Here is a 27,876-nt window from a genome sequence, read left to right as displayed (position 1 = left end):
TGAATCACTTCCCAAGTGGCAGTAACCTAATAGAAAAGTGATACCTACTAAGGTAGGTGCCTTTGGAGGTAGGTAGGCAGCTGCCTTTGGATTGGTTAAATAATAAGAGTAGGCTACGTCAACATTAGTTTCCATTCATACAAAGTTTCAAAACAATTGCACAGCATTGGGCGCGAACTCCTGATGCTCTGAGCCGAAGTGTGTTGATCAGACCACTGCATTACAGCAGTTCACAATGCTCTAGCAAGCCATAAAAATACTTGATGGTGTGAGGTTCGTTGGTTTGCAGAGCTTTCCCCAAACCATAGCCCCTTAGGTATGGTACGACAGTGCATTGTATAGCCTACAAACACCACTTCCAGCTGCCCCCAGGCGGCGATTCTCAATATTCAAAAAACATTTTTGAATTCTCCTGCTTCAGTATTATTTTTTTCCTGCGAGGAAATGGGTCATATTAAGATCCGACATCTGTATGTATGCACTCACGCAGCCGAGTTGGGGAATAGCTTTCAAGATTCTTAGAATTGGTAATACAGTCAGGTGTGAGGGGGGGAGAAAGAGCAGCACTGCTGAAAGAACACCAGTCCATCTATAGATTTTAAAGTGAGGAGCAGCAGAGACCGGTAGAAAGATGGGTCTTCTAGTCATCTCTCCAAATGTGTCCCTGATGTGCTCATGTTCATTTAGTGAATAAGCTTTGAGTGATTTAAAACCACACTTTTTTTGCTTCTTTTCTCCAACCGCAGACAGAGTGAAACAAATAGACTAATGGGCCATTTAATATTCACCAGCCTGGCCATCAATTCAGGGGTTTGCTTTACAGCTGGCCTGGGAAGCCTAGGCTCTGGCAGGAGCCATTGTAACCTTGCAGGGGATGATGATCAGATTACGATGCTTTATGACTGCAAATTGGATGTAATCTAATTGTCTGTTTCCAAGCAATAAAAATTGCATCAATAAAGACAGAGAGAAAGTGGATCTGGTGATGAAGTGGGAAGGCTTCTGGCAGTAGACCAAATAGGGAGGGAACAAAAATAGAGGAAACAAAAAAAAACAAAAAAAGAGGGCGGGAAAGCGAGAAAGAGGCAGACAGTTAAGAGACCGACCAAGAACAAACAGATGATAATCCACAGATGATATGCCCAAGGGAAGTGAAGCACATAGTATGTCATACCTCGCAGCTCTGCCACCTGTTGGGGATGTTGGCCCGTAGTTTCTGGTCACACACCACCCTCCTCATCTCTTCCACCGAGGGGTCCGACTGGACCAGGTCATAGTAGGGCAGCTGGTAGTCCTCGTGGATACCTGGGGAGCAACAGACACGGGATGGGATTAGACACAAGGCCAATGGCAATCTAGGAACAAATTCTGTGAATCTAGGAACAAATTAATTTTCCTGTGAAAATGTAACAAGTAATTTTGGGTGTGAGGGAAAATGTATGGAGTAAAAAGTACATCATAGGCAAAAATAATAAAGTAAACTACAGATACCTAAAAAAAAATACTTAAGTAGTAGTTTAAAGTATTTTTACTTAAGTACACAACACCACTGGTTCTCACCTCCTATTGAGCATCTCCGTGCGATCTCCCAGAACACCAGGCCCATGGCGTAGATGTCTGCCCGCTTGAACGACTCAAAATGCTTCATATTGATTGAGTCATCCAGGACTTCAGGGGCCATGTACCTGAGGAGACATTCACCAGACAGTTCTCTTTAGCCTTTTAGACACAGGGTCGACAACATGAGCTCTTTACTCACTCTTCATTCTCAAAGAGTATCCTGAGTGATCAGGGTGAACAAGTGTACTCTCAGTTAAGAGGTAATGAATGTACTATGCTGGTTTAAACATGAACGTTCTAAAGATGAATATTCTACACTGACCTTTTCTGATCCAAAGCTCCAATGACAGTCTAAAATCTGGATTTAAACATCCCTGTACAGTCTCAGTCTATTGTCTAATTCTTTACTAGGAGATGATCTAATCGAGGCGAGCCTTGCAGTGTCGTCAGGACTTGTGGGAGAGTAAAAGGGCAGGAGCGAGAGAAAAGGTCTATAGTAGGTTAGAGGTCAGTAGAAAGGTCAAACCCAGACAACACTCAGAATTTTTATTAGCCCGTCACACTGTCACTGACTGCAGTGCAGTGCTGCGTGGTGGGAGGCCCGTGTGTGTTCCTGCGTTGAAGAAACGGTTGGCAGCAGACGCAGAGCGACATCAGTGAAGGGGATTGGCTGTGACATGCTCCTGCCCAATGCTTGCTAGTGTCTGCTGAGACCAGCCAAGCCTCCCAGCACTGCTCTACACGCCCCATGATGCAACACATCACGATCAACATGCCTCCCTCACACTCCCATCCATCCCTCTGTACAGCCTTAGCTTGACACAGGTAACCATTTTCACACCCGCATCTATCCTTTACACATCAAATCTCACATCCTTACTAATTCCTTTTAGCACTGGAAACCACACTGGAGTGGACACATTGTCCTCTTAATTATAAGACAGAAATAATGTACATTTGTGAGAAATAGCATTAGTGTAGAAAATACAAGTAATGCAGGCAATACTTTAAAGACATGCTCCGGAACTACTAAGTATATTTTAAATGTGTAGTTCATACAAGCATAATCTTTGAGCAGAATTACTGTCGTACCTTAAATTCCCTAGTTTGAAAGCTAATTTTTCTGGAATCTTTTCTGGAATCTGTGCTAATTTCCCCTACACCCCCCACCCCCACACGGGCCAGCCCACTAGCGATTCGAGGCCTAGCCAATGAGTTTTAGCGCCTTGTCATTTGAGTGACATCTAGCAAGATGCACACAGAAGAGTGAGAGAGAGAGAGAGAGAGAGCAATGATGTGGTGCACATACACTACCAGTCAAAGGTGTGGACACACCTACTCATTCAAGGGCTTTTCCTTTATTTGGACAATTTTCTACATTGTAGAATAATAGTGAAGACATTAAAACTATGAAATAACACATATGGAATCATGAAACAAGAAAAGAAGTGTTAAACAAATCAAAATATATTTTATATATTTGAGATTCTTCAAAGTAGCCACCCTTTGCCTTGATGACAGATTTGCACACTTTTGGCATTCTCTCAACCAGCTTCACCTGGAATGATTTTCCAACCTTGAAAGACCTCAACCATCTCAATTGGGTTGAGGTTGGGTGATTGTGGAAGCCAGGTCATCTGATGCAGCACTACATCACTCTCCATCTTGGTCAAATAGCCCTTACACAGCCTGGAGGTGTTGGGTCATTGTCCTGTTGAAAAACAAAGGAAATCCCATCTGGTTTGCTAAATAAATTCTAAATAAATCACTGACAGTGTCATCAGCAAAGCACCCCCACACCACCTCCTACATGCTTCACGGTGGGAACCACACACGCGGAGATCATCGGTTCACCTACTCTGTGTCTCACAAAGACACGGCGGTTGGAACCAAAAATCTCTCATTTAGACCAAAGGACAGGTTTCCACAGGTTTAATGTCCATTGCTCGTGTTTCTTGGCCCAAGCAAGTCTCTTCTTCTTATCGGTGCCCTTTAGTAGTGGTTTCTTTGAAGCAATTTGACATGACGGCCTGATTTACACAGTGTCCTCTAAACAGTTGATGTTGAGATGTGTCTGTTACTTGAACTCTGAAGAATTTATTTGGGCTTCAATTTCTGAGGCTGGTAACTAAGGAACTTCTCCTCTGCAGCAGATATAACTCTTGGTCTTTCTTTCCTGTGGTGGTCCTCATGAGAGCCAGTTTCATCATAGCGCTTGATGGTTTTTGCAACTGCAGTTGAAGAAACTTTCAAAGTTCTTGACTGACCTTCATGTCTTAAAGTAATGATGGACTGTCGTGTCTCTTTGCTAATTTGAGATGTTCTTGCCTTAATATGGACTTGGTCTTTAACAAATAGGGCTATCTTCTGAATACCACCCCTACCTTGTCACATCACAACTGATTGACTCAAAGCATTAAGAAGGAAAGAAATTCCAAAAATTAACTTCTAACAAGGCACACCTGTTAACCTGTTAATCCTACCCCCTACTTTTTCGAACATTGTTAAAAATCGCGCAACATTTCAGCGCCCTGCTACTCATGCCAGGAATATAGTATATGCATATGATTAGTATGTGTGGATAGAAAACACCCAGACGTTTCTAAAACTGGTTAAATCACGGCTGTGACTATGACAGAACGTGCGTTTCATCGAAAAGCGCAGGAAAATCTGATCACTGAAAATGGGAAAATATATCCATGCGCGACTTGAACCCATTGATAAAGGTGAACCACATTTAATGGGGCTGAGGTTGCAATACCTACAGCTTCCACACATTGTCTAGAGTCTTGTCATTTGCCTAGGCTTTGTTTCTTGGTCAAACAGACGCAAGGCAACGCATTTCTTCCGGTCTCCGAATGGATATTTTGGTTGAGAATTACCCGGACATTATTTCCAGACGGACAGCTAAAGAATATACTTCGCCTCGTGATCAATTTGATCGCTTATTAACGTTTAATAATACCTAAAGTTGCATTACAAAAGTATTTCGAAGTGTTTTGTGAAAGTTTGTAGACTTTTTTAATTTTAAAAAATGACGTTACGTTATAAGACGCTATTTTTTTCCGTTTATCACACAGTCTTCATAGATCGATATCTAGGCTATATATGGACCGATTTAATCGAAAAAAAGACCCAATAGTGATTATGGGACATCTAGGAGTGCCAACAAAGAAGATGGTCAAAGGTAATGAATGTTTTATATTTTATTTGTGCGGTTTGTGTAGCGACGACTATGCTAATTATTTTGTTTACGTCCCCTGCGGGTCTTTTGAGGTGTTACATGCTATCAGATAATAGCTTCTCATGCTTTCCCCGAAAAGCATTTTAAAAATCTGACTTGTTGCCTGGATTCACAACGAGTGTAGCTTTAATTCAATACCCTGCATGTGTATTTTAATGAACGTTAGAGTTTTACCTAGTACTATTAGCATTTGGCGTAGCGCATTTGCATTTCCAGATGTCTAGATGGGACGCCTGCGTGCCAGGTAGGAGCAAGAGGTTAACTTAAATGCATTCCAGGTGACTACCTCATGAAGCTGGTTGAGAGAATGCCAAGAGTGTGAAAGCTGTCATCAAGGCAAAGGGTTGCTACTTTGAATAATATATATTTTGATTTAACACTTTTTTGGTTACTACATGATTCCATATGTGTTATTTCATAGTTTTGATGTCTTCACTATTATTCTACAATGTAGAAAATAGTAAAAATATTGAAAATCCCTTGGTTGAGTAGGTGTCCAAACTTTTGACTGATACTGTATCTGCACATGTGACATAGTACAATATTTTCAGGAACCACTTTTAGCTCGTGAGCTCTACTTTCAGAACTACTGGCTAAAAAGTATAAAAAAGTACTTCTTTAAACTTCTACCTGAGCAGAGCAATGGACCAAACAGATCAGATGATTTCAATCCTTTGCCAACACCTGCTCCGTCTACTGAGCCGTTTAAGATTTCAGAGATAAAAGCTGGATCTACTCCTCAGCACTCTCTTTCCCCCTTCACTCCTCAGCTCTCCCACTATCACCCACAGGCATCTAATATCAACAGGCTCTATGACTAAGATGTGATTTTCCCTGAGCACAAGCCACAGACAGACTCAATACTGACGGCACACTAGTAAGGGCATACACAGCCGTGTGGATTAAGGCATCAGAGAAAAACAATGTAACCTGCACTCAAGTAGAGTTATGGTTCATCCAAATAAGATTACAAATTACATTAACTATATGTCTGTGCTTCTATATGTGTTTTTGTGTTTCAAGTTATATTACTCGTATTTACAGGACACACATGGTATACACTGTCCAATGAAATGCTTACTTGTAGGTTCCTTCGACAATGCAACAATACGAAATAAATTATAAGAATACAAAAGTAAATGGCTCAGTGGAATAGAATAAAACATTAGCATAAGAATAAACATTTAGAATAAACATTTTAGCATAAGTATAATACATGAAGGCACATGTGTGTGTGTGTGTGTGGATGTATCCCCCCAGACAATGGTTTCCCTGTGCAGTAGGGCTGTCCCTGACAACAACAAAAAATCTTGGTCGACCAAGAGTTGTCTGTTCTTTCTTTCAAATTTTAAAATGTGTATTTTTCCATATACACACACCATATGTGTTCAAATAAAATCAACTATGCTGAACAAAAATATAAAACGTAACGATTTCAACAATTTTACTGAGTTAGTTCATAAGGAAATCAGTCAATTTAAATAAAGGCTACCAAAAAAAGTTCCACCCAAGTTAAACAATTTAAAGACAAAGCTACCAAATACTAATTGAGTGTATGTAAACTTCTGACCCACTGGGAATGTGATGAAAGAAATAAAATCTGAAATAAATCATTTCTCTCTACTCTTATTCTGACATCTCACATTCTTAAAATAAAGTGGTGATCCTAACTGACCTAAGACAGGGAATTGTTACAGTATTACATTTCAGGAATTGTGAAAAACTGAGTTTAAATGTATTTGGCTAAGGTGTATGTAAACTTCCGACTTCATCTGTGTGTGTGTGTGTGTATGCATGTATGACACACACAAAAGTGTTAAACAGATCAAAATATATTTTATATGCGAGACTCAAAGTAACCACCCTTAAATTCTAAAAAAATTACCGACAGTGTCACCAGCAAAGCACCCCCACAACACCTCCTCCATAATTCCTGGTGGGAACCACACATGCAGAGCTCATCTGTTCACCCACTCCGCATCTCACAAAGACACGGCGGTTGGAACCAAAAATCTCAAAATTTGGACTCCATTGGTCTAATGTCCATTGCTCATGTTTCTTGGCCCAAGCAAGTCTCTTCTCAACCCAATTGGGATGGTTTGGGATGAGTTGGACCACAGAGGGAAGGAAAAGCAGCCAACAAGTGCTCAGCATATGTGGGAACTCCTACAAGATGGTTAGAAAAGCCTTCCAGGTGAAGCTGGTTGAAAGAATGCCAAGTGTGTGCAAAGCTGTCATCAAGGCAAAGGGTGGCTACTTTGAAGAATCTCAAATAGATTGATCTGTTAACACTTTTTTGGGGGGGGGGTTATAATAATAATAATAATAATATATGCCATTTAGCAGACGCTTTTATCCAAAGCGACTTACAGTCATGTGTGCATACATTCTATGTATGGGTGGTCCCGGGGATCGAACCCACTACCCTGGCGTTACAAGCGCCATGCTCTACCAACTGAGCTACATGATTCCATGTGCTATTTCATAGTTTGGATGTCTTCACTATTATTCTACTTTGCAGAGAATAGTAAAAATAAAATAAGAGCACACAAGTAGGTATGTCAACTTTTGACTAGTAACAGTCCATTACTTTAAGACATGAAACAAACTCCAAGCGGGCCGTCATTTGCCTTTTACTGTGGAATGGCTTCCATCTGGTCACTCTACCATAAAGGCCTGATTGGTAGAGTGCTGCAGAGAAGGTTGTCCTTCTGGAAGGTTCTCCCATCTCCACAGAGGAACTCTAGAGCTCTGTCAAGAGTGACCATCAGGTCATTGGTCATCTCCCTGACCAAGGCCCTTTTCCCCTGATTTCTCAGTTTGGCTGGGCGTCCAGATTTAGGAAGAGCCTTGGTGGTTCCAAACTTCTTTCATTCAAGAATGATGGAGGCCACTGTGTTCTTGGAGACCTTTAATGCTGCAGAAATGTTTTGGTACCCTTCCCCAGATCTGTGCCGCAACACAATCCAGTCTCGGAGCTCTATGGACAATTCCTTCGACCTCATGGCTTGGTTTTCGCTCTGACATGCACTGTCAACTGTGGGACCTTATATAGACAGGTGTGTACCTTTACAAATCATCTCCAATCAATTTAATTTACCACAGGTTGACTCCAATCAAGTTGTAGAAACATCAAGGATGGTTAATGGAAACAGGATGCACCTGAGCTCAATTTCAAGTCTCATAGTAAAGGATCTGAATAATTATGGAAGTAAGGTGTCTCTTGTTTCTTATACAAATTTGCAAACATTTCTAAAAACCTGTTTTCACTTTGTCATTATGGGGAATTGTGTGTAGATTGAGAAAAAAGATGTATTAATTTAACATTTAACAGCTAGGCTATTGATTATAGACCCAATTAAGTTGGCGTTTCCTCTTTCCTACATTTTCTGAAGACAATTATGGCAAGGGCTGTTTTCTCACTCCGCTGCTGCCTCTGCTGCATTGTTCTCAAGACCGATATGCTGGTTAACTTTAATATTATGCACATATGAACATAAGAAAACAATTCAAAGGTGCACTGAAGATGTTTCAGAACCGCGGACAGCGACCGCTATCCAACGCAGGAGAAAGCACATGTTATAAAATAATATATTTATTTGTATTGTACAATTATTTTTACATAACATGTCTTATGCCCGATGTCCACCAGATGCATATACATTTTGTTTTGCCGGATGCCTAGCCCATATTTTCCGTACAATAAAGCATGCGGTACGCAGGACCGCAGCCTAGTGTGTGTTGCGTGCTGCTCCATTGACAATGAATAACTTCCGCCGGAGCGCCATGAGTTTGATGCATCTGGTGGACATGAGGCCTTAGAGTGATGGACCGTGCCATCCCAGGGGGCTCTGCAATGGATTAGTCCACTGAGACAGGCGCGTATCAGACAGGTGTCTTGCTCACCAAAAATGTACAATTGCAACTGCTCGACTAAAGAAATTCCGGTTGACCCACAGCCTATCTACCAATCCTCTAAATGGAGTCATCCCTACTGTGCAGCCAGTCACCTCTTGGTTCCCACTCTGTGATTGGGGGCGATGTCGATGGTGTCGGTGGCGGAGTCGTGGCGGACAGCCAATCCCAGGTCAGCGATGCAGCAGGTACCATTCTTCTTCACCAGGATGTTCTTAGACTTCAGGTCACGGTGGGCGATGGCTGGTTTACCTGGGGGGAGAGGGTGGGAGAGAAGTGGAAAAGGAAAATAGCTATACAGAGAAAGGAAAAGCTGAGTGCAGAGTAAAACCACCACATTTCATAACTCTATATATATGTTATGTGGATAAATGTGCCACATTTGATTGGTCCTCCTCACCTTGCGTGCCGACAATCTCCATGTGCAGGTGAGCCAGGCCACTGGAGGTGGACAAGGACAGCTTGATCATCCCCTCCACTGTCACCGTGTACCTGTTCAAGTAGTCAAACAGGGAGCCATGCTCATGGTAATCTGATACCAGCCACAGCTGGGTCCACGTGCCGTTATCTTTGAGGAGAGCAAGGACAGCGAGAGGGGCAGAGGGAGGAGAGTGTGAAAGAGAGTGCGCTACCGTATCCTATTCCACAGTGAAACACTTTACATAATGATTGCACTTACAACAGATTATCTCATCATTGAAAGGCTGCCTGCTAGCATCCTGACAATACTGTCTGGGTCCCAGCCAAACACACAGTTCTCACTGCTTGTCAGCTGATTTAGGCATGTGTGGCTTCTAAGTACACTGACACAAATTTAAGAGCATTATAGAAGTCATAGAAAGTAGAACCAGTACTGGGTCATGTTCAGTAAGGCACACTGTAGAACATATTTTACAACAGAAAATAAAAACCTGGCCACTTATTGGACAAGTTCAGAAAGTACCTTCCTGTTTCTAAATGTTTTCTCCTTAATGAACACAGCGCTGGCCCAATGTGCCCTCTGACCTTTGTTGTCAGCAGCGATGAAGCCCAGGATGTTCTCATGGCGCAGCATGACCGTCTGGTAGATCTCAGCCTCGCGGAACCACGAGCGTTCCTCCCGAGATGAGAAGATCTTAACGGCCACCTCCTCTCCTCGCCAGCGGCCCCGCCACACCTCCCCGAACCTCCCCTTCCCAATGCTCTCCTGCAGGATAATGGTCCTTGCTATGGTCCTCTGCACCAGCAGGGGCAGGCCTGCAAAAGGGGATGGAGAGAGAGCACAGTTATGAGGCAAGGGTTTTAGGATATTTTTGAAAGCAGTTCAAGCAGACCTTGAGTAAAAAGCAAGCCATTAGATCCAAAATGTGTCTTTGTTGATAAATCCAAGGCCAGATTTGACAAACATTGAGGGAGACAGATGTACAGTCGTGGCCAAAAGTTTTGAGAATGACAAATATTAATTTTCACAAAGTCTGCAGCCTCAGTTTGTATGATGCCAATTTGCATATACTCCAGAATGTTATGAAGAGTGATCAGATGAATTGCAAAATCCGTCTTTGCCATGCAAATGAACTGAATCCCCCAAAAACATTTCCACTGCATTTAAGCCCTGCCACAAAAGGACCAGCTGAAATCATGCCAGTGTTTCTCTCGTTAACACAGGTGTGAGTGTTGACGAGGACAAGGCTGAGGATCACTCTGTCATGCTGATTGAGTTCGAATAACAGACTGGAAGCTTCAAAAGGAGGGTGGTGCTTAGAATCATTGTTCTTCCTTTGTCAATCATGGTTATCTGCAAAGGAAACACATGCCGTAATCATTGCTTTGCACAAAAAGGGCTTCACAGGCAAGGAGATTGCTGCCAGTAAGATTGCACCTAAATTAACCATTTATCAGATCATCAAGAACTTCAAGGAGAGCGGTTCAATTGTTGTGAAGAAGGCTTCAGGGCGCCCAAGAAAGTCCGGCAAGCGCCAGGACCGTCTCCTAAAGTTGATTCAGCTGTGGGATCGGGGCACCACCAGTACAGAGCTTGCTCAGGAATGACACCAGGCAGGTGTGAGTGCATCTGCACGCACAGCGAGGCAAATACTGAGGATGGCCTGGTGTCAAGAAGAGCAGCAAAGAAGTCACTTCTCTCCAGAAAAAACATCAGGGACAGACTGATATTCTGCAAAAGGTACAGGGATCGGACTGCTGAGGACTGGGGACGGTCATTTTCTCTGAATCCCCTTTCCGATTGCTTGGGTCATCAGGAAAAAAGCTTGTCTGGAGAAGACAAGGTGAGCGCTACAATCAGTCCTGTGTCATGCCAACAGTAAAGCATCCTGAGACCATTCATGTGTGGGGCTGCTTCTCAGCCAAGGGAGTGGGCTCACTCACAATGTTGAACACAGCCATGAATAAAGAATGGTACCAACACATCCTCCGAGAGCAACTTCTCCCAAACATCCAGGAACAGTTTGGTGATGAACAATGCCTTTTCCAGCATGATGGAGCACCTTGCCATAAGGCAAAAGTGATAACTAAGCGGTTCGGGGAACAAAGCATCAATATTTTAGGTCCATGGCCAGGAAACTCCCCAGACCTTAATCCCATTGAGAACTTGTGGTCAAGCCTCAAGAAGCGGGTGGACAAACAAAAACCCACGATTTCTGACAAACTCCAAGCATTGATTATGCAAGAATGGGCTGCCATCAGTCAGGATGTGGCCCAGAAGTTAATTGACAGCATACCAGGGTGGATTGCAGAGGTCTTGAAAAAGAAGGGCCAACACTGCAAGTATTGACTATTTGCATCAACTTCATGTAATTGTCAACAAAAGCCTTTGACATTCATGAAATGCTTGTAATTATACTTCAGTATTCCATAGTAACATCTGACAAAAATATCTAAAGACACTGAAGCAGCAGACTTTTGTGGAAATGAATATTTGGGTCATTCTCAAAACTTTTGGCCACGACTGTACAGTAAGAAAACATCAACAGTCAGACCTGCAGCTATTCTGTTTCAAAGACGTAGAACAAAAAGTATCTGAGAATAGAACACATTTACACTGTCTGAAGAGTTATGGTCTTCAATGTTCTCTCATTCTCTAATTTGGAGGTCCTCTGTCTGTCTGGTTTCATCTGGTGTATGTGTACATAAAACAACCTACAGCGTGCTTCTGCCCACATTCCGGCTGCCTGGCTGGTCTGCATTCTTTCCATTCTCTTAAACCTGGCCATTAAAACTCAATGAGCGGAGAGAATAGCCAGCAAGTTCGTGCCAGTTCGAGGGCAGAGAAAAACAAATACTGTCCCGACCTCGCTTCAACAGAGGGTTCATTTTTGAGGCAAACTTGCCCTAACAAGAGTTACTAAATAACTTTTAATCTCAAATTCTATGGACAGTTAATGTAAAAGCCCTTAGAGGATGATGGCCACACATGAGATGTTGACACATCAAAAGGGTTGGCTGTAAGAGTGTATGATGAGGCTATGATGATAGGTCAAAACTATGTGATTGGAAACATGAATTAGATTATATTTCTCTGATTGAATGATGGTGCTCGTCTGGTAGCAGTATGTGCCAGCCTAGCCGGCTGCTACGCTGATGTATTAATGAACACACGTCTCCTTATCATTCACTGAATCAGTCATAGCAAAGAACATTTCCAGCAGCATATTGGCTCTCATCTCGCAAACCACTCTTTTCGAATTTAACAATTGAAGAGTATTGAACAACTTCTTCAATACAACCCACTGAGTATATGAGAAACTAAGAGCTCGCAAGGTCAGGATTGCAGCTCTATGGAAACAACTTCTAAGCCTTTTCAGAACAACTTACATAAGTGGTCAGTTAATGACATTTGTCTGTGCCTACAGACAGACTTGTCCATTGGGCTGATATAACTATGACACAAATCCTCAAAGTATCCCCCCACCTCTAGATGGAATACTTTAAATCAATCCTAAGGGAGATTATAGCACTCCAAGGTGTGAAACCTGTATTGGTAAAGAGATGGGACGCTATTATGTTAGCTTCAGGAACATCTTAATGAGGATAAAACTGGACATATTGTACAGAGCATTATGGGTACTGTAATAGACCATGCTACACCTCTAAGCTCAGCCATCTGTTGAAAATGTATCTCCCAAAGAGTGTGATAAATGTACAGTACATCAAACTACAAAACCCACCTGATCCGGAGCCTGAGGTGGTCATGTCGTAGATGAGGTCTTTGAGGGTGTGGCCGTCAGCTAGGAAGGGGTGGTCCATGGTAGGGTCTTCCTCGTTGGGCACACGGCGGTGGACGACAGAGCGGCTGTGGCACACGTAGAACACCAGCAGCAGCACAAAGCACAGCACACACACTGGCCCTGCGATGACAGCCGCCAGGGCTACTGGGCTCAGGGGGGGCGTACGGGCTGTGGGGACTAAGAAGGGGTGGGGGGCAGGGGATGATCCAATCGCTGATTACTTTTTTGTACAACACCCCTCATTTTGATGTCCCACAAACGACTTCAACGACAGGCCGTCTCAGTCTGAAGTATGTAGCAAACATAGAGCAGGGGAAAAATAGTTTGAGTCATCAGGCAACCGGCTATCACCAATCGCAGGAAATCAGTCAGTCCGTAAGAGACAATCGCAGGCTGTTTAGTCTGTCCGTAAGAGACAATCGCAGGCTGTTTAGTCTGTCCGTAAGAGACAATCGCAGGCTGTTTAGTCTGTCCGTAAGAGACAGTTTCCATCAAAATAACACCCTTACATAATACACACAGCTTTTTTGGGAGTGATAAAGTAAGAACTGATAGGATTCCTTTGAAAAAACACTGCACCAGCCTTGTTGAAACAACAAAAGCATTTCCCAATACTGGCTAGACCTTCTCATATTGACTTGCTGAGAATCAGAAAAGTGTAATCTGCACACAGCGCTGAGACGTGAGAGTGATCAAATATTAAAATGGTACTTTAAGTCAGGCGCTTTCTTTTCTCAGAATAAGGGCCGTCGTGGGACTTCATTACGAAGAATCAAAACTTGCTTCTGGAGCTTTTAAACCGTTCAACTGCCTGGCCACTGCCTGTCAAATCTTTCCAATATTCACAGCTGCACACATAGAGAGGAAGGCTTACTAATGGCTCTGCTATTGCTGTGACACAGCTGAATGACACTACTGTATGGTGAGACAGAGGACATCTGCTGACTATCATACTGAAAAGCACAGCATGGAGGCAGTTTCAGACCCATGACCAAGAATGACAGCACTGAGGTACTTCTTTCTGACCACAAGAGCTAAACCTGACAGTTTGTCCAGGCAGGGACATTGCCTCAGACATAAACAATAGTCAGTGGCATATAGGACCAGTTTCCTTATCAAAGATTAACCCTCTAGAGTCTAAACTGGTGGCTAATTTGATGAAACATTTGGCATTACTGCCATTAGCCCATAGAAATGCATTGAATTCACTACATGGAACTCACTACATGGAACAACAAGATAGTCAAAAAGGAAGTTTGTTCTGAAGTGTCTGTCTATCTGAGAGAAATAAGAAAGATGGGGAAACACGGACATGAATTTAACCCCTTATTTTAGGTACTAAACTATCTCCATATATAGTTCTATTAATTTTTTAAACTAGTACTGGGAACCATCAGACAAATTGTGTGAGCAAACCAACAGACAAGTACGTGTTTGTGAGAGTCAACTTTCCAGAGAGGTCATAATAGACTTTAGAACAAACCATTCGGATGTAACAGTAGTTTTCATGAGTAGACTAATTTTTGTGATGTCTCAATCTGACTAACACCCCTCTAGCTCTGCAACCTTTCACCGCAGATGGGCGATATCGGGGGATGCCGTGGATTGAGACGCATCCCATGCAAAAAAACATCTCCAGTTTATTAAAACAGACAGATTTTGATGGGGATTTTTTTTAGTCGACTGGTTGATTGTTTGGTCTGTTGTTTGGCCGAGATTTTTTTTTTTAGTCCAGCAGTGGCAAATATATATTTAAAACATGTATGGCACACGAGGATGCCACGGGGATGGCACACCAGTATCACATTTACCTCAAATTACCATCAATTCTAATCTAAATTATTTTTTTGATTACGCTAATTTCTGTTGATGCATTCAATATCTTATTTATACTACAGTCTTACTGTTGCCATTGTAGGAGTGGACACATTGTTTGCAGAACGTACAACCTAGGCTACACTTGTGAGAGAAGTTTTGGTTTATTTTTATTCTATTTAGAAGTTGTCAATTTATTAATTGTCTTGTTTGGAGTGCTCCTGTCAATCTTGAGTAAGCACACACACTGGATTACGCATAGAAGTAGGCTTAGGCTACCTGGCTTGCGTGAAAATGTAGACTTATAAATGCCCATTTGAGGATCTGATACTATTTCTGATTGTCTTACTGTGTAGCTTCTCAAAGTAATTTGTTTACCTACTGTTTGAGGCAAAGCAAAGTCTGTTTTTACATCCATTGAGAATGAAAATAGTTCAACGTAGCCCATTTGAAAAATCTTTCCTGCTCTCTCCCTTTCAAAAACCACTCAGAGTGAAAGGGGAAAAAAATGTCATGCTCGGAATCGGTGGAAACGTCATAAAAATAGGCCTACCTGATTACTTCTTATCCCTTACGCAACTAACCCACAGTTGTGTCTTTCCGGAGCTCAGTGACCCAGGAAATTGAGTGCCCAGAATATTTTGTTAAAATGTTGCAAGTTTGCTAGCACCAGCTTCAAGCCAGACAAAATTAATAGTTAAAACAGGTCATGCGTAGCCAATGTGATTTATAGGATATTTTCTACAGGCTGCAATGTTTTTATTCGAGTGGCTTTATGTATGCTATTGTTACATATTGTCAATGGAAGTTACTTTTAGATTTGTACAATTGACTGGCCCCTCCGTCGCAATGTTACCTGAACGCCCATCTGCGGCCCGCTAATCATTAGCTGTCTTATCGGCTGCTATTTGAATAGGTCTATCGGACCTAATTTTCTTGGGCCACTATAACTATTTTGCCAATTGGATTGGTCCCTTCTACCACACGGAACCCCACTAATCTGCCGACGGAAACGCACGAGGTGGCTAAGAACATACCTCCATCTATTGCCAGCTTGCTACCCATGGCCCGGCTAGCTGTCTGAATCGCCGTGACCCCAACCAACCTCACTACTCCCTTATGATCACTCGGCTAAGCATGCCTCTCCTTAAAACCAGTTGAAGCTAGGGGGTCGCTATTTCATTATTGGATAAAAAAAACGTGCCCGTTTTAAGCGCAATATTTTGTCACGAAAAGATGCTTGACTATGCATATAATTGCCAGCTTTGGAAAGAAAACACTCTGACGTTTTCAAAACTGCAAAGATATTATCTGTGGGTGCCCCAGAACTGATCTTACAGGCGAAACCAAGATGCAACTTCAAACCGGAAATGAGCAGGATTTTTGAGGCTCTGTTTTCCATTGTCTCCTGCCGTTCCTACAAGATGTCTGCAGCATTGTGACGTATTTGTAGACATATCATTGGAAGACTGGCCATAAGAGACTACATTTGCCAGGGGCCCAGTCCAGTGTCATTTGTCTACGTTGGTGCGTAACTGAGTGGCAATAATTTTACCATGCGACACAGACAGGGAAGTATCGTTCCTGGAAGTGTGCATCATCGAAGAGATATGTGAAAAACACCTTGAGGATTGGTTCTAAACAACGTTTGCCATGTTTCAGTCAATATTATGGAGTTAATTTGGAGAAAACTTCGGCGTTTGGATAACTTAATTTTCATTTTTTTTGGTAGCCAAACGTGATGCACCAAACGGACCGATTTCTCCTGCACAAAAAATCTTTTAGGAAAAACTGAACATTGTTATCTAACTGAGTCTCCTCATTGAAAACATCCGAAGTTCTTCAAAGGTAAATTATTTATTTGAATGTTTTTGCTGGTTTTTGTGAAAATGTTTCCTGCTGATGCGAACGCTAAATGCTACGCTAGCTATCAGTACTGTTACACAAATGCTAGTTTGCTATGCTTGAGAAGCATATTTTTGAAAATCTGAGATGACAGTGTTGTTAACAAAAGGCTAAGCTTGAGAGCTAGCATATTAATTTAATTTAATTTGCGATTTTCATGAATAGTTAACGTTGCGTTATGGTATTGAGCTTGAGGCTATGATTACGCTACCGGATCCGGCATGGCTCCACGCAAGAAGTTAATGTCAATATGCCTTGTCCATTGCTGTTCTGGTTAGTGTTTATTGGCTTATTTCACTGTAGAGCCTCTAGTCCTGCTCATTATACCTTATCCAACCTTTCAGTTCCACCACCCACATATGCAATGACATCACCTGGTATCAATGATGTTTCTAGAGACAATATCTCTCTCAATCACTCAATGCCTAGGTTTACCTCCACTGTATTCACATCCTACCATACCTTTGTCTGTACATTATACCTTGAAGCGATTTTATCGCCCCCAGAAACCTTCTACTTTTACTCTCTGTTCCGGACATCCTAGACGACCAATTCTCATAGCTTTGAGCCGTACCCTTATCCTACTCCTCTGTTCCTCTGGTGATGTAGAGGTGAATCCAGGCCCTGCAGTGCCTAAGCTCCACTCCTATTCCCCAGGCGCTCTCTTTTGATGACTTCTGTAACTGTAATAGCCTTGGTATCATGCATGTTAACATTAGGGAGGAGGCTTCTAAGTTTGTTTTATTCACTGCTTTAGCACACTCTGCCAACCCGGATGTCCTAGCCGTATCTGAATTCTGGCTTAGGATGACCACCAAAAACTCTGAAATCTCAATCCCTAACTACAACATTTTCAGACAAGATAGAATGGCCAAAGGGAGTGGTGTTGCAATACTGCAGAGATAGCCTGCAGAGTTCTGTCCTACTGTCCAGGTCTGTTCTACTTTTAAAAATCCACCTCTAAAAACAAGTCTCGCACCGTTGCCGCCTGCTATATATAGACCACCCTCTGCCCCCAGCTGTGCTCTGGACACCATATGTGAACTGATTGCCCCCCATCTATCTTCAGAGCTCGGGCTGCTAGGTGACCTAAACTGGGACATGCTTAGCTACTTGGTGACAGGGGGCAGTATTTTAACATCTGGATGAAATGCCCAAATTCAACTATCTGCTACTCATCCCCAGAAGATATACATATTATTAATAGATTTGGATAGAAAACACGCTGAAGTTTCTAAAACTGTTTGAATCACGTCTGTCAGTATAACAGAACTTATTTAGCAGGCAAAACCCAAGGACAAACCATTCAGATTTATTTTTGAGGTCACTCTCTTTTCAATGAGTTTTCATTGGAATCCAGATTTCTAAGGGACCTTCTTGCAGTCCCTACCACTTCCACTGGATGTCAACAGTCTTTAGAAATTGGTTGAGGTTTTTCCTTTGTGTAATGAAGAAGTAGCCATGTTCAGAACGAGGGTGTACTGTTAGAGGCGCATGACCAGAAAGCTAGCTACAGTTTGTTTTCCTCCTGTATTGAACACAGATCATCCAGTCTTCAATGTTATCGATTATTAACGTTTAAAAATACCTAAAGTTGTATTACAAAACTAGTTTGAAATGTTTTGGCAAAGTTTACAGGTAACTTTTGAGATATTTTGTAGTCACGTTGCGCAAGTTGGAACCGGTGTTTTTCTGGATCAAACGCACCAAATAAATGGACATTTTAGATATATATCGACGGAATTAAGCGAACAAAAGGACCATTTGTGATGTTTATGGGACATATTGTAGTGCCAACAAAAGAAGCTCGTCAAAGTTAAGGCATGAATTATATTTTTATTTCTGCGTTTTGTGTCGCGCCTGCAGTGTTGAAATATGCTTTTCTCTCTTTGTTGACGGAGGTGCTATCCTCAGATAATAGCATCGTTTGCTTTCGCTGAAAAGCCTTTTTGAAATCGGACATGTTGGCTGGATTCACAACAAGTGTAGCTTTAATTTGGTATCTTACATGTGTGATTTCATGAACGTTTGATTTTTGTAGTAATTTATTTGAATTTGGCGCTCTGCATTTTCACTGGCTTTTGGCCAGGTGGGACGCGTCCCACATATCCCAGAGGTTAACACCCCAGTCACCATACAATCTAAGCTTGATGCCCTCAATCTCACGCAAATTATCAATGAACCTACCAGGTACCACCCCAAAGCCGTAAACATGGGCACCCTCATAGATATCATCCTAACCAACTCGCCCTCTAAATACCCCTCTGCTGTTTTCAACCAAGATCTCAGCGATCACTGGCTCATTGCCTGCACCCGTAATGGGTCAGAGGTCAAACGACCTCCACTCATCACTGTCAAATGCTCCCTGGAACACATCAGCGAGCAGGCCTTTCTAATTGACCTGGCCCGGTATCCTGGAAGGATATTGACCTCATCCCGTCAGTAGAGGATGCCTGTTTTTTTTTTTAAACGACTTCCTCACCATCTTAAATAAGCATGCCCCATTCAAGAAATTTAGAACCAGGAACAGATATAGCCCTAGGTTCTCTCCAGACTGGACTGCCCTTAACCAACAAAAAAACATCCTGTGGCGTTCTGCATTAACATCGAACAGCTCCCGTGATATGCAACTTTTCAGGGAAGTTAGAAACCAATATACACAGGCAGTTAGAAAAGCCAAGGCTAGCTTTTTCAAGCAGAAATTTGCTTCCTGCAACACAAACTCAAACACGTTCTGGGACACTGTAAAATCCATGGAGAATAAGAGCACATCCTCCCAGCTGCCCACTGCACTGAGGATAGGAAACTCTGTCACCACCAATAAATTTCAATAAGCATTTTTCTACGGCTGGCCATGCTTTCCACCTGGCAAAATCGCCTGGTGTGCTTTGGCAGTAAAAGCCTTGTTGATTTCAGACACTGCGGTTGGATTTACAAGAAGTTTATCTTTAAAATGGTGGATAATACTTGTATGTTTGAGGCATTTTAATTAGGAATTTCCGTTGTTTTGAATTTGGCACCCTGCAATATCACTGGCTGTTGTCGAGGTGGGATGCTAGCGTACCAGAGAGGTTAACTTTTTATGGCTGCAGGGGCAGTATTGAGTAGCTTGGATGAAAAGGTGCCCATTGTAAACGGCCAGCTCCTCAGTCTCAGTTGCTAATATATGCATATTATTATTAGTAATGGATTGAAAACACTCTGAAGTTTCAAAAACTGTTTGAATTATGTCTGTGAGTATAACAGAACTCATATAGCAGGCAAGATCCTGAGAAATTCCACGTCCTGTTTTTTTTCTGGGGTGGCAGATTTTCAACCAAGCTCTCATTGAAATTACAGCGAGATATGGATGAGTTTTCACTTCCTACGCCTTGCACTAAATGTCAACAGTCAATAGAACTTTATCTGATGACTAATGTGAAGGGGGGTTGAATGACACAGGAAATAGTCACCACTGCCACGAGTTGACCATGTATTCACTATGCGCGTTTACAGGGGAAGGACCTGCGTTCCACCGGTCATCTGAAGTCATTCTAATTCTCCGGTTGGAACGTTATTCAAGATATATGTAAACAACATTCTAAAGATTGATTCAGTACATCGTTTGACATGTTTCTACTGACTGTTACGGAACTTTTGGACATTTCGTCACGTTATAGTGGATGCGCTTTGTGACTTTGAAATTGTTTACCAAAGGCGCTAACCAAAGTAGCTAATTGGACATAAATAACGGACATTTTTGAACAAACCAAGCATTTTTTGTGGACCTGGGAGTCCTAGGACTGCATTCTGATGAAGTTCATCAAAGGTAAGGAAACATTTATCATGTATTTTCTGGTTTCTGTTGACTCCAACATGGCGGCTAATTTGGCTTCTGTTCTGAGCGCCGTCTCAGATAATGGCATGTGTTGCTTTTTCCGTAAACGTTAAAAAAAATCTGATACAGCGGTATATCTAAAATTCCATGTGTATAACTTATATTATCATCTACATTTATGATGAGTATTTCTGTTGAAACAATGTGGCTATGCAAAATCACTTGATGTTTTTGGAACTAGTGAATCTAATAAGCCAATGTAAACTCAGATTTTTTAATATAAATATGAACTTTATCAAACAAAACATGCATGTATTGTGTAACATGATGTCCTATGAGTGTCATCTGATGAAGATAATTCAAGGTTAGTGATTCATTTCATCTTTATTTCTGCTTTTTGTGAATGCTATATTTCGTTGGAAAATGGCTGTGTTTATTGTGGTTTGGTGGAGACCTAACATAATTGTTTGTAGTGCTTTCGCTGAAAAGCCTATTTGCAATCGGACACTTTGGTGGGATTAACAACAAGATTACCTTTATGATACAAGACACATGTATGTTTTAGGAATTGTAATTATGAGATTTCTGTGGTTTGTATTTGGTGCCCTCTATTTTCACTGGTAGTTGTCATATCGATCCCGGTATTGGGATTGCAGCCATAACAAGTTAACAACCCTCCAGACGAGCTTCAATGCCATACAACTCTCGTTCCGTGGCCTCCAACTGCTCTTAAATGCAAGTAAAACTAAATGCATGCTCTTCAACCGATCGCTGCCTGCACCTGCCCGCCCGTCCAGCATCACTCCTCTGGACGGTTCTGACTTAGAATATGTGGACAACTACAAATACCTAGGGGTCTGGTTGGACTCTAAGCTCTCCTCCCAGACTCACATCAAACATCTCTAATCCAAAGTTAAATATAGAATTGGCTTCCTATTTCGCAACAAAGCATCCTTCACTCATGCTGCCAAACATACCCTTGTAAAACTGACCTTCCTACCGATCCTCGACTTTGGCGATATAATTTACAAAATAGCCTCCAATACCCTACTCAATAAATTGGATGCAGTCTATCACAGTGCCATCCGTTCTGTCACCAAATGCCCATATACTACCCACCACTGCGACCTGTACGCTCTCGTTGGCTGCCCCTCGCTTCATACTCATCGCCAAACCCACTGGCTCCAGATCATCTACAAGACCCTGCTAGGTAAAGTCACCCCTTATCTCAGCTCGCTGGTCACCATAGCAGCACCCACCTGTAGCACGAGCTCCAGCAGGTACAGTGGGGCAAAAAAGTATTTTGTCAGCCACCAATTGTGCAAGTTCTCCCACTTAAAAAAGATGAGGCCTGTAATTTTCATCATAGGTACACTTGAACTATGACAGACAAAATGAGGGGGAAAAATCCATGTGTTTCTACGACCTGTAACATAACTTTTTGAAGTTTTTGTCGAACGTTATGCCTGACCTGCACGACCGTTTGGATATGTGTACCTAACGCCCTAACAAAAGTAGCTACTTGGACATAAATAATGGACATTATCGAACAAAGCAAACATTTATTGTGGAACTGTGATTCCTGGAATGCATTCTGATGAAGATCATCAAAGTTAAGAGAATATTTATAATCTCATTTCTGAATTCTGTTGACTCCAACATGGCGGAAAATTGTATTTGTTTTCTGAGCACTGTCTCAGATTATTGCATGGTTTGCTTTTTCTGTAGGGTTTTAAAAAAATCTGACACAGCGCTTGCATTAAGGACTGGTATATCTATATTTCCATGTCCAACACTTGAATTTTCATCGACATTTATAATGAGTATTTCTGTAAAATGATGAACTAGTGAAAAAAAAATCTGGGTTGGATGGCGCTGTGTTAAGAAGCAGTGCGGCTTGGTTGGGTTGTGTATCGGAGGACACATGACTTTCAACCTTCGTCTCTCCCGAGCCCGTACGGGAGTTGTAGCGATGAGACAAGATAGTAACTACTAAACAATTGGATACCACGAAATTGGGGAGAAAAAGGGGTAAAATTCAACAACAAAAAAATGGTATAAGAGGAGGAATTTTTATTATGAGATTTCTGTTTTGAATTTGGCGCCCTGCACTTTCACTGGCTGTTGTCATATCGATCCCGTTAATGGGATTGCAGCCCAAAGAAGTGGCTTTAGAAGCTTATGATAGGCTACCATCAAACCCCAGTGCCTCTTTGATTGACATCATGGGAAAATCAAAAGAAATCAGCCAAGAGCTCAATAAAAAATTGGAGACCTCCACAAGTCTGGTTCATCCTTGGGAGCAATTTCCAAACGCCTGAAGGTACCACGTTCATCTTTACAAACAATAGTACGCAAGTATAAATACCATGGGACCACGCAGCAGTCATGCCGCTCAGGAAGAAGAGGCGTTCTGTCTCCTAGAGATGAACGTACTTTTGCGCGAAAACTGCAAATCAATCCCAGAACAACAGCAAAGGACCTTGTGAAGATGCTGGAGGAAACAGGTATAAAAGTAGCTATATCCACAGTAAAACGAGTCCTATATCGACATAACCTGAAAGGCCGCTCAGCAAGGAAGAGGCCACTGCTCCAAAACCACCATAAAAAAGCCAGACTACAGTTTGCAACAGCACATGGGGACAAAGATCGTACTTTTTGGAGAAATGTCCTCTGGTCTGTTGAAACAAAAATAGAACTGTTTGGCCATAATGACCATTGTTATGTTTGGATGAAAAGGGGGAGGCTTGCAAGCCAAAGAACACCATCCCAACCGTGAATAACAGGGGTGGCAGCATCATGTTGTGGGGTTGCTTTGCAGCAGGAGGGACTGGTGCACTTCACAAACTAGATGGCATCATGAGAAAGGGAAATTATGTGGATTTATTGAAGCAACATCTCCAGACATCAGTCAGGAAGTTAAAGCTTGGTTGCAAATGGGTCTTCCAAATGGACAATGACCCCAAGCATACTTCCAAAATAGCTTAAGGACAACAAAGTCAAGGTATTGGAGTGGCCATCACAAAGCCCTGACCTCAATCCTATAGAAAATGTGTGGGCAGAACTGAAAAAGGCGCCTACAAACCTGACTCAGTTACACCAGCTCTGTCAGAGGAATGGGCCAAAATTCACCCAACTTATTGTGGGAAGCTTGTGGAAGGCTACCCGAAATGTTTGACACAAGTTAAACAATTTATAGGCAATGCTACCAAATACTAATTGAGTGTATGTAAACTTCTGACCCACTGGCAATGTGATGAAAGAAATTAAAGCTGAAAAACAAAAATCGCTCTACTATTATTCTGACATTTCACATTCTTAAAATAAAGTGGTGATCCTAACTGACCTAAAACAGGGCATTTTTACTAGGATTAAATGTCAGGAATTGTGAAAAACTGAGTTTAAATGTACATGCCTAAGGTGTATATGAATTTCCGACTTGAGAGTGAGAAATTATTTTTGGTCTGAATACAGTCGTGTCAACCCTTTGGGAAGAATTAAACTTGGTTAAGCATCTCTAGTGTCCGCAAGTTATTTACTCAGAAAAATAAGAACCTAACAGCATGTAAGATAACCCGCCTAGCTAATGTTAGCTAGCTAGCTAGAATTCGTAACATTTTGTACATGATTCTAAGTCGTGAAATATTGTATGTTTTGCAAATTCGTAACATTTAAAACTTTCAAATGTTTTGCAAATTATTAACATACTGTATAACACAAATTGTAATTCATAAAATATCATACGAAATGTGCGATGTACATCCACAAATTAATACATACCACACGAAACATAACATTTCATACTAAAAATGGAGGGTCCCGAATTTACGTACTGAATAATATGAAATGCTCTGAGACCAAGTTGAAAACCAATTACTGCAAAGTTAAACAAACCATAAAACTCTATGCACAAGGACTACTTTCAAAAATTTCCACTGAACATGGTAACAGAATGATGGTAACAGAATGATGGTTTGTGCGGTCATTTTGTTACCAAACTTTGCATCTGCACTGTTCTTCGAGTAAAAGTGTTTTGTAAAAATATATGTAGAAACTGTCAAACATTGTTCTTGTGTATCGAGTTGTATGGTTTAACTTTGCAGTCATTGGTTTTTGTTTGACATGTATTCTAAAGTGAAAAATCAGTCTCCATGCCATTGTTATGATGTTGTTGCCCATTCCTAATCCCTACCCCAAAGCATTTTTGTATATCTGAAATGATTGAGAAAGTATAAGCAATATGGTAATATGATGAGAGGTATGGTAATATGTTGGGCAACATTTTCACCATACCACTTCCTTCCATTTACTCCCTTCAGATCTACTGTACACAGTTGCACTGCAATTGCCTATGAACTAGTGGTGGACTTGGGGCAGGGCATGCGAGTGTGTGAGAGATGAGACTCGAGCCATATCAGACACTTACATGTCAACGAGTAGTCGCCCGGATCGGGGTCTTTGTTACACATGTCTGTGTTGCAGCAGACAGGGACCACCCCAGTGTTCTCTTTTTTCGATGGGGCGCAGACAAATGGCCTGTCCTTAGGGATGAGGTCTGCCTCAGGTAAACACATGCTCCCCTGTGCCACCATCTTACTGCCTGACTTCACGAAGGACACAAAGCACAGGCCGTCCGTGTAGCAGGTGCTGTTACTACACCACTGGCAGTGGCACTGCAATGCTAAAGGAGGAAAGAGAGAAAGGTAGTTATTGATTACACATAACACAGAAAAAGAAGGGACATGGGTCTTTCTATAAACTAAAGTATCTGTGAGCATGTCTTGTAGTGGACAGCTGTTTGGAGCTGATACAAAGTAATTCATGACCATTTGCCTTTTTTTGTGTCAAAATATTAAGCTGTAAAATGGGGGTCATCGATACTCTCAATATAATTCATGAGTTGAATCAAACCCTGTTTAAACAGGGGTGTTAACATTTAAATGTTAAAAACAAAGTTGGGATCTTTAATGTTAAGAAAATAAGAAAATCACTAACCAAAAAAACCAAACAATGTTACCCGTTTAATTACAATCACAGTGCAGTTATCACAAAACATTATTTTCTGTGTCATAGCGAATAGGTGAAGGCATGCAAGATGAAGATTACCAAAACACACAGTGCATTCTGAAAGTACTCAGACACTCAGCACATTTTCTTACGTTACAGCCTTATTCTAAAATTGATTTTAAAAAATTAAAAAAGATCAATCTACACACAACAGGTTTAGAAATCTTAGCAAATGTATTTAAAAAAAACTGAAATATCTTATTTACATAAGTATTCAGACCATTTGCTATGAGACTTAAAATTGAGCTCAGGTGCATCCTGTTTCCATTGATCATCCTTGCAATGTTTCTACAACTTGGAGTCCGCTTGTGGTAAATTCAATTGATTGGACATGATTTGGAAAGGCACACAACTGTCTATATAAAAAGGTCCCACAGTAGACTGTGCATGTCAGAGCAACACCAAGGATTGTGTTGAAGCACAGATCTGGGTTTGGGTACCAAAACAATTCTGCAGCATTGAAGGTCCACAAGAACAAAGAGGCCTCCATCAATGGAAGAAGTTTGGAAACACCAAGACAATTCCTAGAGCTGGCTACCCGGAAAAACTGAGCAATCGGGGGAGAAGGGCCTTGGTCACCTCCCTGACCAAGAATCCGATGGCCACTCTTGATAGAGCTCCTCTGTGGAGATGGGAGAACCTTAAAGAAGGACAACCATCTCTGCAGTACCAAATCAGGCCTTTATGATAGAGTGGCCAGACAGAATCCACTCCTCAGTAAAAGGCACATGATAGCCAACTTGGAGTTTGCCAAAAAGGCACCTAAAAAGGACTCTCTGACCATGATAAACAATATTCTCTGGTCTGATCAAACAAAGATTGAATTCTATGGCCTGAATGCCAAGTGTCACGTCTGGAGGAAACCAGGCACTGCTCACAATGGCAACACAATCCCTACGGTAAAGCATGGGGGTGTGGCAGAATCATGCTGTAGGGATGTTTTTCAGTGGAAGGGACAGGGAGACTAGTCAGGATCGAGGGAAAGATGAACGAAGCAAAGTACTGAGATCCTTGATGAAAACCTGCTCCAGAGCACTCAGGACCTCAGACTGGGATTGAAGGTTTACCTTCCGACAGGACAAAGCCCTAAGCACACAGCCAAGACAACGCAGTGGCTTCGGGACAAGTCTCTGACTGTTCAAGTGGCCCCGCCAGAGCCCGGACTTTAACCCAATCGAACATCTCCGGAGAGACCTGAAAATTGCTGTGCTGCTCCCCATCCAACCTGACAGAGCTTGAGAGGATCTGCAGAGAAGAATGGGATATATAGGTGTGCAAAGCTTGTAGAGCAAAACCCAAGATTTGAGGCTGTAATCACTGCCATTGGTGCTTTAACAGACCAATGACTGTTCATCTGGGTAAAGGGGTGGGCTCTAGAACAGCTTATCATCCAATCAGGGCTGTGTATGTAAATGTCTTCACATTTGTTTCCTAACACCCACATGATCAGACTGAACATTAAGGGCCAAAAGGAGGCTCAGGAAAATAAATTATTCAAAATCAAATGTATTGGTCACATACACGTGTTTAGCGGATGTTATTGCAGGTGTAGCGAAATACTTATGCTTCTAGCTCCGATAGTACAGTAATATCTAACAGTTTCACAACATACTCACATAAATCCAAGTAAAAAATTGATTAAGAATATATACGTCAGAGCGGCATTGGACTAAGATAGTAGTATAGTATAGAATACAGTATACACATATGATATGGGTGCTGCAATATTTATTTAACTAGGCAAGTCAGTAAAAAACAAATTCTTATTTACAATGATGGCCTACCGGGGAACAGTGGGTTAACTGCCTTGTTCAGGGGCAGAACGACAGATTTTTACCCTGTCAGCTCGAGGAATCGATCCAGCAACCTTTCGGTTACTGGCCCAAAGCTCTAACCACTTTGCTACCTGAAGCCCCAAATACATATGAGATGAGTAATGCATGATACGAAGACATTAAGGAAATGAAACACTAGCCACTTTAATAAAGCGGCCTGTGATTCCTAAGCGATGTCTATAGGCAGCATCCTCTGATATGCTGGAGATGGCTGTTTTACAGTAAGTGAATGAAATGGGTGATGCAATGTGTAAAACACAATTTAAAAAGTGACTTAAGATACCATAGAATAGTGTGGAGTGCAGGTTATACATACGAGATGAGTAATTCTAGATACAGAAACATTAAAGTAGCTAGTGATCCATTTCTAAAAGTGGCCAGTGATTCCTAATCTATGCAGCCGCCTCTGATGTGTTAATGATGGCTGTTTAGCAGTCTGATGAGATTGAAAAACAGCTTCTGTCTCTTGGTCCCAGCTTTGATGCATTCAAAACA

General features: G+C 41.8%; 1 protein-coding gene across 1 annotated transcript in view; it reads right to left on the bottom strand.

Moving 5' to 3' along the window:
- The window catches only part of LOC124041809 (TGF-beta receptor type-1-like), an 85,992-nt gene that overhangs the window by 21,356 nt on the left and 36,760 nt on the right, over positions 1-27,876 (bottom strand). Inside the window, exons 2-8 of the mRNA XM_046359856.1 lie at positions 24,906-25,160; positions 12,883-13,119; positions 9,725-9,955; positions 9,120-9,287; positions 8,815-8,971; positions 1,561-1,685; positions 1,175-1,305 (exon numbers count right to left, since the gene is read on the bottom strand). Coding sequence (XP_046215812.1) covers positions 1,175-1,305; positions 1,561-1,685; positions 8,815-8,971; positions 9,120-9,287; positions 9,725-9,955; positions 12,883-13,119; positions 24,906-25,160 — 1,304 coding nt within the window. The remainder of the gene's footprint in view (positions 1-1,174; positions 1,306-1,560; positions 1,686-8,814; positions 8,972-9,119; positions 9,288-9,724; positions 9,956-12,882; positions 13,120-24,905; positions 25,161-27,876) is intronic.

This window comes from Oncorhynchus gorbuscha, linkage group LG08 (assembly GCF_021184085.1).
Source record: "Oncorhynchus gorbuscha isolate QuinsamMale2020 ecotype Even-year linkage group LG08, OgorEven_v1.0, whole genome shotgun sequence".
NCBI lineage: Eukaryota > Metazoa > Chordata > Actinopteri > Salmoniformes > Salmonidae > Oncorhynchus > Oncorhynchus gorbuscha.
Note: the sequence above shows the minus strand (reverse complement) of the source record. Positions and strands in the feature narration are given on the sequence as shown.